Source organism: Scyliorhinus canicula, chromosome 7 (genome assembly GCF_902713615.1).
Source record: "Scyliorhinus canicula chromosome 7, sScyCan1.1, whole genome shotgun sequence".
Classification (NCBI taxonomy): Eukaryota; Metazoa; Chordata; class Chondrichthyes; order Carcharhiniformes; family Scyliorhinidae; genus Scyliorhinus; species Scyliorhinus canicula.
The window spans coordinates 164,007,542-164,025,529 of record NC_052152.1 but is presented as its reverse complement, the minus strand read 5'-3'; the positions used below and the strand labels follow the sequence as shown (position 1 = coordinate 164,025,529).

Sequence of the window (17,988 nt, the reverse complement as noted above, 5' to 3'; positions counted from 1 at the left end):
GCCGGCAGTGCATCCCCGCCCGGAGGATTCCCAACGGCGTGGGAAATCCAATTGACAAGCGGTGGGAGAAGTGAATCCCGGCAGCAGGGAACAGCGCACTGCCGAGAAACACACGACTGGGGGACCGGAGAATTCAACCCACTTTCCCTTCTGTCAAAATGTCATCTCAAACGACTCTGTATTAAAATCCATCTGCTATTTGCATGCCCATTCTATTAGCCTATTTATGTTCTCTTATTCACACTGTTTGCCAATCCTCCAAATTTCACAGCATTGGAAAAGTTGGAAATATTTTGCCCCTTATTCCAAGATTCAGGTCATCTATTTTATTTTAAATTTTTCCAATTAAGGGGAAATTTAGCATGACCAATCCACCTATCCTGCACATCTTTAGCTTGTGGGGGTGAGACCCACGCAGACACGGATAGAATGTGCAAACAGTGGCCAGTGACCGGGACTGGGATTGAACCCGGATCCTCGGCATCGTGAGGCTGCAGTGCTAACCACTGTGCCACCATGCCGCTCCCCCCCCCCCCCCCCCCCAACACCACCCCCCCACCCCTCGCCAGATTCCAGTCATTTATATACAGCTAAAAGAAGTGTTGTGGTCCCAGCACTGACTCTGGGGGAACACCACTTCCTACCATACTCTAGTCTATTTACCATGACTCACTGTTTATTGTCCTTAAACCATTTTTTAAAAATCCAATTGGACATTGGTCCTCTTACTCCATGAGCCTCAATTTCATGAACCAGCCTTCTATGTGATACCTTAATGAACACTTTCTTAAAGTCCATATGGGCATCATCTAGTTCATTCCCTTCATCAACCTGCTCTGTTACTTCAAGAAATTCAATTAGATTAGTCAAGCATGATCTGCCTTTTACATGCAGCTCTCCTTAATTCACTGAAACATCGCCAAGTGCAGGTTCATGTTTTCCCTGATTACTGTTTCTAAAGCGTTACTCACTATTGCTGTGAAACTAACTGGCCTGTAGTTGCCAGGATTGTACTTACAACCTTGCCACGGTCCAATCCTCTGGCACCTCCCTCATATTTATAGACGTTTGGAAGATTATAGCAAGTCCTTCAAACATCTCCACTCCATTTGATTTAGCAATTTCGGATGCCAGTCATCCAATCCAGATGAGGTGACATACATTCTCTCAGCATAGTTAGCTTTTCAAGTAATCACCTCTCTTAATTTTCACACCATGCATTTCCTCCATTTAGCAGGTAAATTAAGCAGGTGCCATGACTTCTGAGAGGGTGAAAGGAGATGAGCAGCACTTTGCTCTCTCCTGTACAGTCACTTACCCATTGGTGCCATGGTCTAGTCTGCACTTCTTCAGGGTGCCATCATCCCCAGCAATGTCTAAAACTGGGTACCTGTTTGAGACTGGCACACACCCTTATGACCCCTGTACTACCTGCCTCTTCTTACTCTCCCGGATGGTCACCCACCTACTATCCTGATCTATCACTGCCTGTGGGGTGACCACCTCCTTGAATGTATGATCCAGGAAACCCTCACGCTACCTGATGCTCCACATTGACTCCAGCTCTCCCTTATACAATGAAAAAAAGGTTTACGCCGAGTTATAATCAGTTGCTTTAGATAAAAGAAATAGTTTTGAGCTGCAGCAAAGCTTAATAATTTAAAGGGAAAGAAAGTGCATCTAAATGAGAGGGAAGAGAGCAAGCCTGAAGGAAAACAGTGCACGATGACAACAGATATAAGCAGAAGAACCCTTGGTAGAGAGTTAATGGGAGGAGAGACAGCATAGCTAAGGGGAAAAGTGCCAGAGGACAACAAACAAAACAGGAGAACTGCAGCAGAAAGTCAGTGTGAATGGAGAGCGTGAACCTCAGGGGAAAGAATGCGACAATAAGTGAAAGCGTGGCTAATGGAAACCAACTCAGTCACAGCATGAGTTGAGCATGGGCAAATAAATTGGTGGGCAGTAGGCAAGCATTAGTTTACTTCATTAAATAATACATGGTTCACTGTTAAATTTCCGTGACTGAGTAATTTTCATTGTGTCTTATATTGAGATCGCTTCCAGTGCTTTTAGTTTATACTATTTTAGTACCTGAATTTTTCTGAGGTCATTTCATAAAATTTTATTGGTAAGTGTATTTGTTTCTGAGATGTCAGTTTTGCGGATTAATAGTGTTCAGTGTTAAGTGATTTGATAGTCATGGTTTAATGAAATAGAGGCACTTGAATTGGCAACCATGGCAGGCAAGTCAGGTTCCATGGGGAAAACCATTTTTAAATGGCGTCTCGATCTCTTGCTGCACTGACGGGTTCCTGCTAGCGGAGCGGCTCAGTGCACAAAACGGGACTATCTGCGGTCTCAGTTGCACGTTCTCCACTGAGGCCCCCTATAGAACCCCGTTGCCATTTTAGAGAGTTGAGTTTCTCAGCATGTGAACGCCAGAAAACGGGCGGCTAAAAATGCTCGTTACGGGACTTTGTTCCATTTAGTTAAATCTCGCCCATGAAATGTTCCTGGTAACCACATATTTGGGATTAATAGAGAAGGAAAAAAAAGAGTATTGTGGCAGTATTAATGAAGAATGATGTTGAAAAGTTAAATGGAAAGGATTTATTAGATGAATCTAAGAATGTATATATATGGCTAGAGTTGAGGAACAAAGCAGAAGCACATTGTTCAGAGTTTTGTCTTACAGACCTGAAAAAACAGTGAGGAGGAGACAGATGAGCAATGTTGTTGGCAAATTTGGCAAAGATGTGTACCAAAACTAAAGTAGTATCATTAAGAGTCTCAAACTAGTCTCATCAATGTTAATTCATTCTGAAGCGAGAAAGTGAAATAGGAAACCAGACGCCAAACTTTTTATTAATACTAGATTTATTCACAAGAGTGCTACATTACATATGTCTGCCTCCTCTCTAACCCAGGGTCACAGAAGTCATTCTTGATACTCTTTGAGCAAACTAAAAACAATTAAACTAATTAACTAGTGCATCACCACTCAAAGCGACATTGCAATCAGTATATCCTTAACCTTGATAATGCAATTAACATAGCATTAAAAATATAAATGGAGAAAAAAAGTGCGAAGAGTAAAGAAAGAGAAGGATTTCTGAAATGAACACAGAGGGCTTTTTCAATCAATATTGTGACCATCAAACCAGGGGATCAACCCAGGATCAATGAAGAGTGCAGGAGAGCATGTCAGGAGAAATCCAAGGCACACCTAAAACTGAGGTGTCAACCTGGTGAAACCACAACATGGGAATACTAATGTGCCAAACAACATAAGCAGCAGGTGATACACAGAGCTAAGCAATTCCACAACCAACAGGTCGGACCTAACACTTGGCCTCCTCCGGGGTCCCCAGCATCACAGATATCAGGCTTCAGCCAATTCGATTCACTCCACATGAGATCAAGAAAGGGTTGAAGGCACTGGCTACTGAAAAAGCTATGGGCCACGACAATATTCCAGGAATAGTACTAAAGACTTGTGCTCCAGAGCTTGCCACACCCCAAGCCAAGCTATCCCAGTACAGCTACAACACTGCCATCTGCCTGCAACATGGAAAACTGCTCAGTTATGTCCCATACATGAAAGCAGAACAAATCCAAGCCAAACGTTTGATTATTCGAGGTCAATCAGCTCAGTTCCAGGACATCAATGCAGGAGTTCATCAGGGCAGTACCTTAGGCCATCTTCAATCATTTCATCAATTATCTTACTTTAATGATAAGGTCAGAAGTGGGGATGTTTGCTGATGACTGCACATTGTTCAGCACCATCAGCCACTCCTCGGGTTCTGATGCAGTCCATGTCTAAATGCAGCAAGATCTTGGCTATATCCAGGCCTGGGCTGACAAGTGACAAGTCACATTCAAGCTATGCAAGTGCCAGGACATTCAGTGGCATTTCCATTGCAGAGTTCCTCACGATCAACATCCTGCGGATTACCATTGACCAGAGCATGTACTGGTCGAGCCATATAATACTGTGGCTGCAAGAGCAGGTCCTGCAGCAAGTAACTCACCTCCTGAATCTCTAAAGCCTGCCCCTCATCCTCAAGACACAGGTCAGGAGTGTGATGTTGTACTTTCCACTTGCCGGGGTAAGTGCAGCTTCAACCGCAGTCAAGAAGCTCAAAACCATCCAGGACAAGAGAGTCCACTTGATTGGCACCCCTTCCACAAACATTCAATCCTGCCATCATCGACGAACAGTGGCAGCAGTCTGGAACTCACCAAACCCAAACCCATGACTGTTCCCATCTAAAAGGCCATGGGCAGCAAATGCATAGAAATACCACCAGCTGGAAGGAGGTTCCCCTCCAAGTCACTCACCAACCTGACCTGGATAGATATCACTGCTCCTTCACTATCGCAGGGTCAAAATCCTGAAACACCCTCCCTAACAGCATTGTGTATACCTGCACCACAGGGGCTACAGCGGTTCACCACCACCTTTTCAAGGGCAATTAGACAATAAATGCTGCCTCGCCTGTGAAGGCCACATCCCGTAAATTAATTTTTAAAAATTCAAACCTTTGAATCTGCTTCTGGGAAATGCACAAGCAACTGAAGGATGTTTAAACCAGAGATCATATAGCCAACAGTGACCACAGCAAAATTCAGTTTAATGCAATGATGGAAAGCAGCCAGCAAATACCCAAGGTAAAATGCTCAACTGGGGATAAGCTAATTGCAGTGACTTAAAGAGGAATGCAGCACAATGAGGTTGGAAAAGACAATTACAGGGTAAAACACTAACAGAGTAATCAAGGGCATTTAACGAAGAGATAGATCGGACGCAAACTTGGCATATTCTTTTGAAGGGAAATGGTGGTGAATCTAAAGCAAATATCCCTGGACGACAAAGGAAATAAAAGTTAAAATAAAATAGAAAAAGGTCCGACTCACACCAAGCCTCGTTCACCCATCACCATTGTGCTTGCTGGCACGATATTGTTATTTTGGGAGGATTAAAGTGGAATAACAATGTATTACATATGGTACAATTTTGAAAAGCGCAGTTGAGCAGAGACACCTTGGCGCCATATACGCAAAATCTGTAAGGTGGCAATGCAAGATGATAATGCAATTAAAAGGTATAGGGTCATTTGGATTTATAATTATATAAAAACAAATAGATCATGCCAGAATTTAATAAGTCACTGGTTAGCTCTCAGCTAGATTATTGTTAATAATTCTGGGCACCAGACTTCAGGAAAGATTTAAAGATCTTATAAAAGGTTGCCATGACAATGGAAAATTGTGATATAGTGAAAACTGCTTATAACTTAACCAGGTAACCAAAATGTTTATGAATTGTTTAAAGAGGACTTCTTCTTTAAAAAGAATACAAGAAAAAAATCACTGACCAAAGATGGCTACCACCAGTTACCAGTTGTCAGGTAGTATATTGTCCAATGTTCTGGGAAGTGTCGATTTCAATTGCACTGCAGGCCTGACATGCTGCATGGAATTTCACACCTGGGGGCATCAAGGTCCATTTCAAAAAGGGGCTCTTGTAAGAAAGGCATTAAAAATGCTAACTGTTGGACTTCAATCAATGACAAATCTGTCAAAACAATGGGAACTGCTAACCACCCCAATACACCCAAACGACACCCAGAACCCTCCTGTGGAAGACAAAATACCACAATCTACTAATGGTTTCTACAGTCTTGGAATGTGTCAGATATTACAACAATGATGTTAATCAAATTCCTTTCTTGGAACATACAGACAGAAGTTTTAACAACTAGTTCTGCCAAGCCAGAAATAGTGAAAGAAGTCACTGAAGTCATTTGTAAAAACTGGTGAAGGAAGCTGCAAGAAATCTTTCTCTCTTGCTCTCTCCAAAATGAAGACTGTCTCCAGCAAAGTGCAGTTACTTAAATTTCAATTCAACCTCACAATTTTAAAGGAAAACAGCCAACTTCAAATGGCCACAACGTTCAACAAAATGCACCACTAAGAAATGAAAAGGGGGGCGATTCTCCGAGCCCCACGCCGGGCCGGAGAATCACCACAACCGCGCCCCGACGCCGGCACACGATTCTCCAAGATGTGGAGAACCAGCGGCATTTGTGCCGGAGCGGTTGGTGCAGCGCCGGCCGCAGGCCGCTGGAATCGGCGACCCCGCCAATTCTCCGGCCTGGATGGGCCGAGCGGCTGCACAGATACGACAGAGTCCCGCCGGCGCCGTTCACCCCTGGTCGCTGCCGGCGGTAACTCTGTGCAAACAGTCGGGGGTGGGGGGTGGGATTCCATTCCCAGGAGGGGCCTCCGTCCCCAGGAGGGGCCTCAGATGGAGTCTGGCCCATGAGCGGGGCCCACCAATCAGCGGGCCGGCCTCTCTCCCCCCGTGCCTACTTTCCTGTGCAGCCGGCTCCTGAACACCAACGCCATGTTGAGTCAGGGCCGGCACGCTGAAGAAGTCTCCTGCGCATGCGCAGGTTGGCGTGGCCCAACTGCGCATGCGTGGGTTGGTGCGAAGGGAGGCTGGAACTGCGTGAACTGCTCCAGCTCCATGCTGGCCCCCTATGTGGGCCAGAATCGGTCATCCCCGTGCCCGTTTCACGTCGTCGTGAAACGCGATGGCGTTCACGACGGCGCGAACACTTGGGCTGCATTTGGGAGAATCGTCCCCAACGACTTAATCGTATATTCTTTTTACTTTTATTCAGACACTAACTTATCTTGCATCTGAAAGTTGTGTGACGATGTCATTGCCTTTTTTTTCTTGGGTTTAGTGACCAATAAAGTTATACTTTCTTTGACTAAAGAAAACCTGGTTTGATTGGCTACATTTGGATTGGAAAAGGCATTTACACGTGAAAGAAATGTTCAGAAAACCTTTCTTGTGACTAACTGAATAAAGGAGAGTCAAGTTCACCCCTCCTCCCCTGGTTCTGACAAGGTACAGAGATGATTTCCCAGGTTGTTGCCATGCATGGAGAACTTCAGTTATGTGGAGCAGTTGGAGAATTCAGTAATGTCCTGCTTAGAACAGAAAAGGTAAAGAGATGACCGAACAGAGATTTACAATATGACGAGGAGTTTTGATGGAGTAAATAGGGAAAAATTATGCCCCTGGCAGATGGACAAATAACTAGAAATCATTGTTTTAAAACCAATATAAAATGCTTTATAGGGGAGATTAGGAGAACTGTTCTTTTCATTTTGAGCTGTTGAGATTTGACAACGTCTACATTAAAATGTTGTTGAAGCTAATTTAATGGTAAATGTGAAAAGGGAATTGGCAAGTACTGGAGAATGAGGAACTTAACGTAGTCATGGACAAAAATGGGGATATGGGACCAAGCACGACTGTTCTTTCAAAGAGTGAGTATAGGTACAATGGGTTGTTTGGCCTCCTTTTGTAGTGTAGGTTACTATAATTCAATGATTTTAATGTAATTTTCGCTCGAATTATCTTGCCTAATGAATTACAACTTCTCCTGATCTGGGATTTACATGATTCATTACATCAATTAATTTTAGTCATACTCTTCAAATTCAGCTCTTCCCTTGAGTTTAGTCATTGGAGCAGGTGGGATAAGGGTAAGCATTAAAGTCACGGATTCTGCCTATGCAACTCTTCTTCCAGCTCATCACTCTGCTTATGCAAAATAATGATATTTTGGTCATATTTTGACACTGAAAATATAAATTATCTATTCAAAATGTAATTGATGCACATCTAATTAGGGGCCTGGTTGCATCTCAAGAAAGTACAAGCAGAATATTCGGATGCTGGAAGTCTGAAATAAAAACAGAATATGCTGGATATAGTCAGATTTGGCAGCATTAGTGGAGAAAGAAACAGAATTAACCTTGCACGTTGAATATGACCTGCTGAATATTTTCTGTTTTTACTCATGGAAAGCTTTTAAAAAACTTTTTTAAAAACAAAATTCAAATGAAGGGGCAATTTAAGGTGGCCAATCCACCTACTCTGCACATCTTTGGGTTGTGGGGGTGAGTCCCACACAGACAGGGGAAGAATGGGCAAACTCCACATGGACAGTGACCCAGAGCCGGGATCAAAGCGGATCCTCAGCGCGTGAGGCAGCAATGCTAACCACTGCACCACCGTACTGCCCACTTACTCATGGAAAGTATGTTTTCAGTTTGGGGATTCGCTTTATTGATTCTAGAACCCTTATGTATCTAAACTTCTAATCAAGTACTTTAAATTAATTTCACAATCTGAACACTGACTTCATTAAGATGAACAGAAATCTTTTCTCCGACAAAGGCCTAAGTAGAGTATAATTATATGACTAGAAGTGACAATTACTCATGTATCACCAGAACTTACTGATGACTTGTAATAAACCATCAGCTGAATTGTATGAAACAGTTATTTATTTTGAACTCCAAAATTGATTAGTAGAATCAGCCAGGATATGACAGGCATGAAAATTATTCCATTAATCAAATATTACAGGTGTAACATTGCATTCAAATAAAACTTTCATGACTAATTAAATAACGCCAAACAGTCCTTGGAGTGCACTTTATATTTGATCAGTTTGCAGCAGACAGCACTTTCAAGACAGGTAACTCTTGGTCTATATAATCCTGTCAATTTTCCTCGAACAAAGATTTTCTGAGGAACCTCGCAGATGTCTAACCTAACCATCTGGCTAGGATAATGCTGAATAACAGAGGTCATTGAGTCGAAGGAGAAGTCTTCTCGGTATAATCTGGAATTTCATTGCTTGGGTTTTGAAGGCTGAATTGCCAAGACACAGCAGTCACATGTCGTACAATATTAATTTTGCTTGTGTCCTCAAATACGCACAGTTTCAGAATTATTTTTTAGCCAGAATCCATATCCCTACACTCTTTCTTGAATCATGAATCAAACAAATTCTCTCTGAATGATTCAACTAAGGAACTATGACTGGCGTTTACTGCGGGATTCTTAATAGTCGTGGAATTAAATGAGAAAAAGCTGTCCAGCCCATTGAGCAGGATTCTCCCAGGAGACCATGCACCAATTGTGCTGCTGTAGACCGCACTGGGCAGTCTGTTCCACAAATCAATGAAGAAATTACCCTTCGTTTATTTAATCTTCTGATGGACGTGAACAACTTTCAGTGCCTGTGAACTTTGCACAGATCCCAGAAATTAATTGAGTACAGCCGTCTCGTACCTTGAACTTGTACATCAACCTCTTTCTTCATCAGATATTTTCCTACACTTGCACAAATACAAACGCCACAAAAAATGGCTCACTCTGCCACCTCAGTTGGATCAAAAGAACAGCAGATGTTTTAAAGGGGGAAGGAGAAAGGGGCAAAAAATAGAAGCCAGGCCAGCTCTATTTTTGGTTGCTGTTGATTGATACCATTCGGAAAGTACACCTGTGACTATCTCAGATGAGACAAGGAATAAGTTCAGTGGTGATAGTCAAATCACCTAGCTGCCTTCAATGATTAAGCTTACACAAGTATAATGGCTTTTTGGCAAAAATAATGCAGTGGGTTGGTTATGCCTGTGGGTTTTGTTAACATCACGCAGCAGGATATTCAGGACAGAAGGCAGAAATTGAAGTTGATGGTGAAGTACAGAAGGGAATAAATCAAATCAAAGGCACGATTTAACAGGCAAAAAAGAGTCCTGTTTTGGGCATGTATAGCGGGGTCTTTCATGGAATCATCATAGGATTTACGGTGCAGGAGGAGGCCATGCGGCCCATCGAGTCTGTACCGGCCCTTCGATAGAGCACCCTACTCAAGCTCATGTCTCTACCCTATCCCCGTTACCCAGTAACCACACTTTACCTTTTTGGACACTACGGGCAATTTAGTATGGCCAATCCACCTAACCCACACATCTTTGGACTGTGGGAAAGAACCGGAGCACCCGGAGGAAACCCACTCAGACATGGGGATGGGGAGACCATGCAGACTCCACACAGACAGTGACCCAAGCCGGGAATCGAACCTGGGACCCTGGGAACTTTGCAACCACTATGATAACGTGCTGCCCTTTCTCGGCGCTGACCCCTCTATCAAATTTGTTTTTTTCTGGCCTTGGTCGGGAACGACCCGCTGAGGCCCCACTTACCTCATTTCCTGCACTGATGATCTCAGCTCATGAGTGATCAGGAAGTGATCATCCATTTTTAACTGCTGCCCCAATCTCTCGAAACCCCCCCCCCCCCCCCCCCCCCCGAACCCCCCACCACAGCATCTGGACACCCTACTATCGAACTTACCTCTTCAGGGTCCTTGAACCCTCCCTCACACCACCCCTTAAGGGGAGGGGCAGGGCATCGCAGCACCCGATCCCTGGCATGGGTAACCTGGCACCCAGACAACTTAGCGGTCCGATCTTGGTAGTGCACTTACCAGTCTGGCAGGGCCACCCAGGCGCTATCACATTGCCAGGGTGATGGTGCCAAGGTGCCCAAGTGGCAGTGCCAAGATGCCCAGATGCCAGCCAGAGTGCCAGGGTATCACTCTACTGAGAGCCCGACCACCCGGGGGCCTCTGATGGCCGGGAGACCTCCACCCAGGTGTCGTTACACTTGGTCCACGTTTGTGTGGACCAGTGCTAAACGGCGCATGGCGAGGTCTCCCAGGCACAGGGTAGAGGGGCATGGGTGGCACAGTAGCACAGCGGTTAGCACTGTTGCTTCACAGCGCCAGGGATCCAAATTCGATTCCCAGCTTGGGTAACTGTCTGTGCGGAGTCTGCACCTTCTACCCCTGTCTGTGTGTGTTTCCTCCGGGTGCTCCGGTTTCTTCCCACAAGTCCCGAAAGACGTGCTGTTAGGTAATTTGGACATTCTGAATTCTCCCTCCGTGTACCCGAACAGGTGCCAGAATGTGGTGACTTGGGGCTTTTCCCAGTAATTTCATTGCAGTGTTAGTGTAAGCCTATTTGTGACAATAAAAATTATTATTACTATTATTATAGTTCCCGGGCCTCGGCAGAATCAGGTGCCAACGTATTTAAATGAGGTTAATAGCTCACTTAAATATGTTAATCTGGATCTCTCCCAGCGAGGGCAAGATCCACGTTGCAACGTCTTGTGAGATCTTGTTAGATTCCGCGATGCATTCCAATGGCCGCGTCGGGCGTGACGAGGCCTTTAATTCACACCTCGAATAAAGAAAACAAACCGTTTTGTGCTTTCCTTCATAATTTCTCAATCATGTGTACATATGAAAGCCAGTGAGTGTCACCAGGCTGTTTGCTCATTACAACCATCTTTGTTCTTAGCCTCGTCTGATAATTTCCTCTAGTGATCAATGTGTAGCAACCTAAAATAATAGTAACATGCATTACTCCTTCAGTCTCTTCACTGCTGCTTTTTATGGCCTCTGGGATTCTCGAATTTCTTTTTATTTAAACTTTTATCAACTATTCTTACCTCTGTTTTCCACTGTTTCTCTTTCTTATTTCTTTATTTTACCAAAGTGTTTGATTCGTTTTTCACTTACATCTTCCTCTAGACTCAAGGTTGAAAAAGGAACCTGCTGAACATTCAGCAGGTGAAACACTATCGCACAGACCAGTCTGATGAAAGGCGCTTCTTGAAGGTGACTGCCAGTTCAGAGGAAAATCATAGCCGAAATGTTAACTTGTCATTCGCTTTCAAATGTGCATCGACCTGTTACACATTTCCCATTTTTTTTCTTGTAGTCAATGCTTTTTCTGCTTCATTTGGGGTTCAGACAGCAATTACTCGGAATAATACTGTTCAGCAGTGCACCATGCTGCAATAAAGCAAGTTGCCAAGATTCTCGATGAAAATATGCAACTTAGCATATCAGAGAAGGTAAACAGACAGCTTGTTTACATTCAGTAATTTTGTGAAGTATAGGAATTATAGGAAAGATATCAAAGTATCAGCCATACATCACAGCTTCAACTGAAAACATAGGATCAATTTTACACCAGTGTTCTCTGTACATTACGTGGACAACAACTTCTGATAACATGTATAATGATGCTACATTTGCAGGTAAAATAAAGGGATAGGGAACAATTCTGAAAGCACGGTCGAGAAAGACAGACTTCGCTAAGGCTTTTAAAGATGGGATGAGCTGTGATAAGAAGAAGGAACTTGGGGCTCCAGACAGAGGCGTTAAGGTGACTGAAGACACCGCCAGCGGAAGTAGAGTGGAGGTATGAGAACAGGGGTGTGAGATAGGGGTAATGGAATTTAAAGAAGGTCAGATTAAGGGATGAAATGACAGGGGCTGGATTTAAACTTTGAAGGTCTTCAACAGGTAACAGGTGTAAGGTGGAAAGCTATGAGAATGTGGATTTTGAATTCAATATGTTAGGGACTAAACCAAAAGACGACAAGCAAGGATAGCGAAGGAATGATTAGAACTTGCTGACAAAGATTGGTATGGGTTCAAGTTTTTGAAGGATGAAACTGAGAATGGCAGTGAGAACTGTAGTCTAGAGATTATTATAGAGTTAACAAAAAAACCAAATGTACAAAAAAAACAACAGAAAGAAGATGGGCGGCACGGTGGCACAGTGGTTAGCACTGCTGCCTCACAGCTCCAGGCACCCGGGTTGAATTCTGGCCTTGGGTCACTATATTGAATTGTATGTTCTCCCCGTGTCTGCATGGGTTTCCTCCGGGTGCTCCTCCCACAGTCCAAAGATGTGCAGATTAGGTGGATTGACCACGCTAAATTGCCCTTTTAGAGAACAGCGAGGTGCAGGTATGATTCCAAGGATAGGGGGAATGGGCATAAGTAGAGTGTTCATTCAAAGGGTCGGTGCAGACACAATGGGCCGAATGGCCTCCTACTGCACTGTAGGGATTCTATGATTAGATCAGGATAGGCAATTCAGTTCATTGGGCCTGCTCTGCCATTTGATAAGATCATAGCTTATCTGGTAGAGGTCTCAACTCCACCTTCCTGCTTTCCCCCTATAACACTTGATTACCTTGTCGATCAAAAATCTATCTAATTTTGCCTTGATGAAGCAGCCTTTACTTTATTAGATGGATGAGTGCTATTCAGTGGTGAGGGGTAAGGGCAGAAGTAGGAAATGGCCTACATCTGGAAGTAAATACTCAGATTACAGATAGGGCATAGGGTGTGAAGTTCATCACTGGATTGAATAGGACAACGTGATTGTACATTATTTGGTTCAGTCAGCAAGTAGCTTAGGAGGGGAATGATAAAGGTGGTGAGGATACAGAGGTTTTCACAGCAGCTGAGTTCAGTAGTTCTATTCTTTCCAAAGTTCAACTTGTGGAAGTTCTAGTTCATGCACAACTCGATGTCACAGAGCATGAGAGAACAAGAAAGTGTTTGGATATTTAAGAATCAAGGTGTCACCAAAGTTGGTCTTCCTGCTGCAAGTCAGTTCAAGGATACTCAGAAGGTTAAGTGAAGGGATATTCAAAGGACACTAAAAGATTCAACCTGGGATGTCAGGGAGGAGGGAGCCAGTTGAATGCCGGAAGGGATTTGGGCTTCAATCTACAAGGCTATTTATCATCTGAGAGCGTTGTGTAATGCAGAAGTGGTGTGTAACTTATTTTTGTTTGTGTTGGTTAGTTAATGGGGATGATTCACTTTTTGTCGTTTGCGGTATTTGTTACCTATTAAGTAATGTTATTCTCCATTGATTTTAGTTTGTTACATTAAAAAAAAACCTTAAAATGCAATCTTCTAATAATAATCTTTATTAATGTCACAAGTAGGCTTGCATTAACACTGCAATGAAGTTACTGTGAAAATCCCCTAGTCAACACACTCTGGTGCCTTTTCGGGTACAGAGGGAGAATTCAGAATGCCCAATTCACCTAACAAGCACGTCTTTTTGGACTTGTGGGAGGAATTCGGAGCACCCAGAGGAAACCCATGCAGACACGGGATAACGCGCAGACTCCGCACAGACAGTAACCCAAGCCGGGAATCGAACCCGGGACCCTGGTGCTGTGAAGCAACAGTGCTAACCACTGTGCTATTGTGCCGCCCCTGTGATACCATCTCAGGTCACTGGGAAATGTATTCCTTTCTGTATGCTATTGTTATGGGCCAGGGTTTAGAGAACTTCAAAGTGTATCATGGAGTTCACCTGACCCACAACTTTTAATAGATTGTGGTATGGGGAGCACACTCTACAGGTGTGGGACAGCAGAAATGGAAAAATATTTTTTTTAAAGCAAAACAATGTTTATTCAATGAACTCAAGTTAACCTTTATAAAACATACAGTGAACATCTTAGCAACCATTAATTCAAATACAACCCCCAAAGAATACAACACTAGGTAATCCTTTAAGCTTTCCTTTTAACATCCATAAGTCTTAAAACAACTTTTACCAGAAGCACATCAGATTAAAGTTACTGCTATTAGTTTTAAATTCCCAGGATCGATTTACAGTCTTTAGATTACAGACAGAGACTCTAATACACCTTCTGGCTGTGACTGCAGCTATCCAGCTCTGAAAACGAAACTAAAAAGCACCCTGCAGCAAACAGCCTAAAACAAAAGTAAAAAGCTGACAGACAGACCAGCTCCACCCACACTCTGACATCACTGATAAACACTCATTTCTTAAAGGTACATTTCTTAAACACCTATTTCTTAAAGGTACTCTCACATGACACTATCCATCTCCACAGGGATCATGACACAGCACGCATATGGAAACTGACCCCAGATGGAATTTGTTGGCAGATAGTGTTGTTGTGGACAACATGTAAATGAAGAAACAGTAAAGGAATCATGCACAGGCAGGAGAATTCATTTTGTTGAAATTTGGAATGAATCTTGGTGGTCCTGCAGTGGGGGTAGAGTGGCCGACTACGCCTAACACTGCAGAGGTCAATGTTGACTGACTCGGGTCTCAGTCACAAAGACTGACATCAGCAACTTCCACGAGAGTAATTTCACTTCTGTGAGGCTGGACAAATACTGAATTGGGGTGTGTTAATGAATTTGAAAATTTGCAGTTGGACACGATACATAAATTTAGCAGATTTTCCGCTCTTGGAGGTTGTGGCTTTGTTTGGTTCATAGCATTGCGGGTACGTACTTGTGCGACATTAAAAACCTCCCAACTGCAGAAAGTGCCATCTGGATTAAATAGTTATCTAAAAAAAATGTCAAAAGACATATCTAGCCCAAAGAGCAAATGTATGAGGTCATTGTTTAGGACCTCTGGCACCCTGTGCTACAGAGTGGTTAGTTGCTGGCTTATACCAGTGATTCTCCACAAAAGAACCCTTTCCATCAGAGCCAAGCCATGACCGAAGGTGGTGATGTGAGGTTATGCACTTCTGAGCAGATAGGGGGGCAGGTCGACATAAAAACAAGTGAGTCTTTTCCAATGTGACTCTCTTGAATATAATTCATATGGCTACATTCCAGCTGCATTGAAAATTTTGGGGGCATTTATAGATCTGTAAATGGTTAATCCTTTTAAAATAAAATAATTGCACTGAAAGCAAAATTGAACAGCTTTAAAATTTTTGATTAATTTTCTCTGCAAACCTGTAATTTTACTTTATAATAATTTTGAATAAAGAAATCAAATATAATTTTCTCTTTGCTTTAAATTTGCAAAGACACCTCAGTAACAGGCTCTGCCAACTTCGACCAGTTTTTTTCTATGATTCAAGGTAAATTATCATTTTCATCAAATGCCTGTCCCCAGATTAAATCAGTCAACATTGGCCAGGATTTTACTGCCACTGCTCGTCCCCAGTGGTGGGTTTTGCAATGGTGTGTGCAACTCATCATTGGCCACCGACAGTCCTGTTGAAGTCAATGGGCATTTGCGTTGCTCGTTGGCCATGCTGCCGGGAACCCATGGCGGGGAGAGGGGTCCCTACAGCAGGACTGGAAGATCCTTCCAGTGGAAAGGACCTAAACACCTAGCCATAATAAAGACAGAATATTGAAAATGGTCAGCATATCGGGCAGCATCTGTGGAGAGAAACACGGTTAACATTTCAAACCGATGGTCTCCCGTTCATGAGTTCTGACGGAAGATTATCGAGTAGAAACATTACTTCTGTTTCTCTCTCCACAGATGCTGCTGGGTGTGCTGGGTATTTCCTGCATTTTCTGTTTTTATGTCAGATTTTCGGCACTTGGAGTATTTTGTTGATCGTGACGAGCCATGAAGTAAGCGTAAGCTGTTATTACAGATTTACCTCAATTAATAGTTCCTGATTATAAGTGTGGAGGACAAACAAAATTGGAAATTAATGGACTAAATGGATTCAACTTCAGGATGTTAGTAGGGAAGCATGGAGCGTTTTCCAAATAATGCCACTCAGAAGGATATGCAAGAAAGCCATGTCAACAAAAAATAGTAAGTTCCTCATTCATTTCTAGAAGATTGAGCAATTTTTTTGCAGTTGAGTTTAGAATATTTTACCCCCCCATCCCCGAAGACAATTGTATTTTGTGTACAAACATTTCAATCTTTTTCTCTCACTGCTTACCCGAACCAGCTGGAGGGGGAAGGGCCCTCTGGAGTTTTCTGGCACATTGATTGGAGGAATGACCCAATCTCTCTTCTGCCGTTTCAGCCCATTGGAGCTCTGCTGTTGACGCCATGGAAACAGTGTGTCATCAAGCTGCTTTGAAGGCTCGGGAGGCACATTATTTTTCTCACCCTGTTCATGAAGTAAAATACAAAACTCTTCAGATATGAATTGAGAAAAACAGTTATTACAATGGTCCTAGCAGTCAGTCAAACTTGAAGAAAATTCACACAGGAAAATGAATCAAAATATTACATTTCAACAACTTGATGCAATTTGCTAGCAGCTATTTCATCGACACATGGACCTGAAATTATCACATATAAGTCAACCTGGATGTTGGAACAGTTACATTTATACAATAATTACCACTGCTTTTGAAGATATCGAGGCTCAAGCAGCAGGGTTTTCCGAAAAACTTGTGAACCATTTACTATAAATTTGATATTCAAAATTCGGGATCAAGAGAACATTGTATTTCAAATGCAGTAATAAAATCAAATGTGGATTTTTGTTCATTTATTCACATCACACTCAGAAGATTGTACCAGCTGTGTGATTCAGAGCTTAATAAAGTGTCATGTGGATGAAGAAATTATCGCTACCTCAGTTTACTAATACGCCTCGAATTCAATTCAACCTTCGCCCCCATGTTATTTCTTCATTGTGATTATATCTGTAATTTTTTTATGCTTCCGGGATCTACCCGACTCGCAATGCCTCGCGAAATTCAATGCGAGACGTTGCAATGTAAATCTTGCCCAAATTGAATGGGACCACTTTTGGTAAATCTGTATATTAGAGGTAGAAAGTCTTACTCTGTGCAGGTTCCCAAGGTACCAAAGCTTTGGGATTCAACCCCTTCGCCTCAGAACCTTGGGCGAGCGCCGATAAGCACTGGTCCCCCAAAACAAGGACCAGATGGAACTCCCAGGAGATCGGAGCCCCCCTGCTGCATGCATCATAACTCCCTGGCACTGTCAGCTTGCATAGGCACTGCCAGGGTGACAGATTGGCACTGCCAAGGTACCAAACTGGTATTTTTTGCATGTGCGCACAATTGGATTGGGGTTGCCCGGTGTGGGTGTTTGGGGGGGGCAGTGGGGACAATCCCATAGTGCATTCAGGCTTGGGGGAGGAAGGTAAGGGCCTCGGAGATCGGGGCACCATTTTTAAACTTCGTCCCGATCTCTCACTACAATGGAAAGTTGAGCTCCAACATGTTTCCGCTGATCCAGGCTGCCCCGAACTACGCAGACGCCATGGCGCTCCTCAAAGAAAACTACGCACAGAAAACGAACACACTCTTCACCGGGCACGTACTCGCCACTCGCTCTCAACTCCCTGGCGAGTCCATAGAACACTTCTGGTGGGCCCTAATCCCACTCGTCCGGGACTGTGACAGTCAGGCCGTTACGGCCACCGAACATTCCAACCTTCTTATGCGCGATGTGTTTGTAACGGGGATTGGGTCAGACCTC

General features: G+C 43.4%; 1 protein-coding gene across 2 annotated transcripts in view; it reads right to left on the bottom strand.

Annotated features, from left to right (window-relative positions):
- The window catches only part of LOC119969494 (cadherin-4-like), an 859,326-nt gene that overhangs the window by 337,728 nt on the left and 503,610 nt on the right, over positions 1-17,988 (bottom strand). For both annotated transcript variants that reach the window (XM_038803180.1, XM_038803181.1), the window contains one exon: positions 16,466-16,639. In XM_038803180.1, coding sequence (XP_038659108.1) covers positions 16,466-16,639 — 174 coding nt within the window. The remainder of the gene's footprint in view (positions 1-16,465; positions 16,640-17,988) is intronic.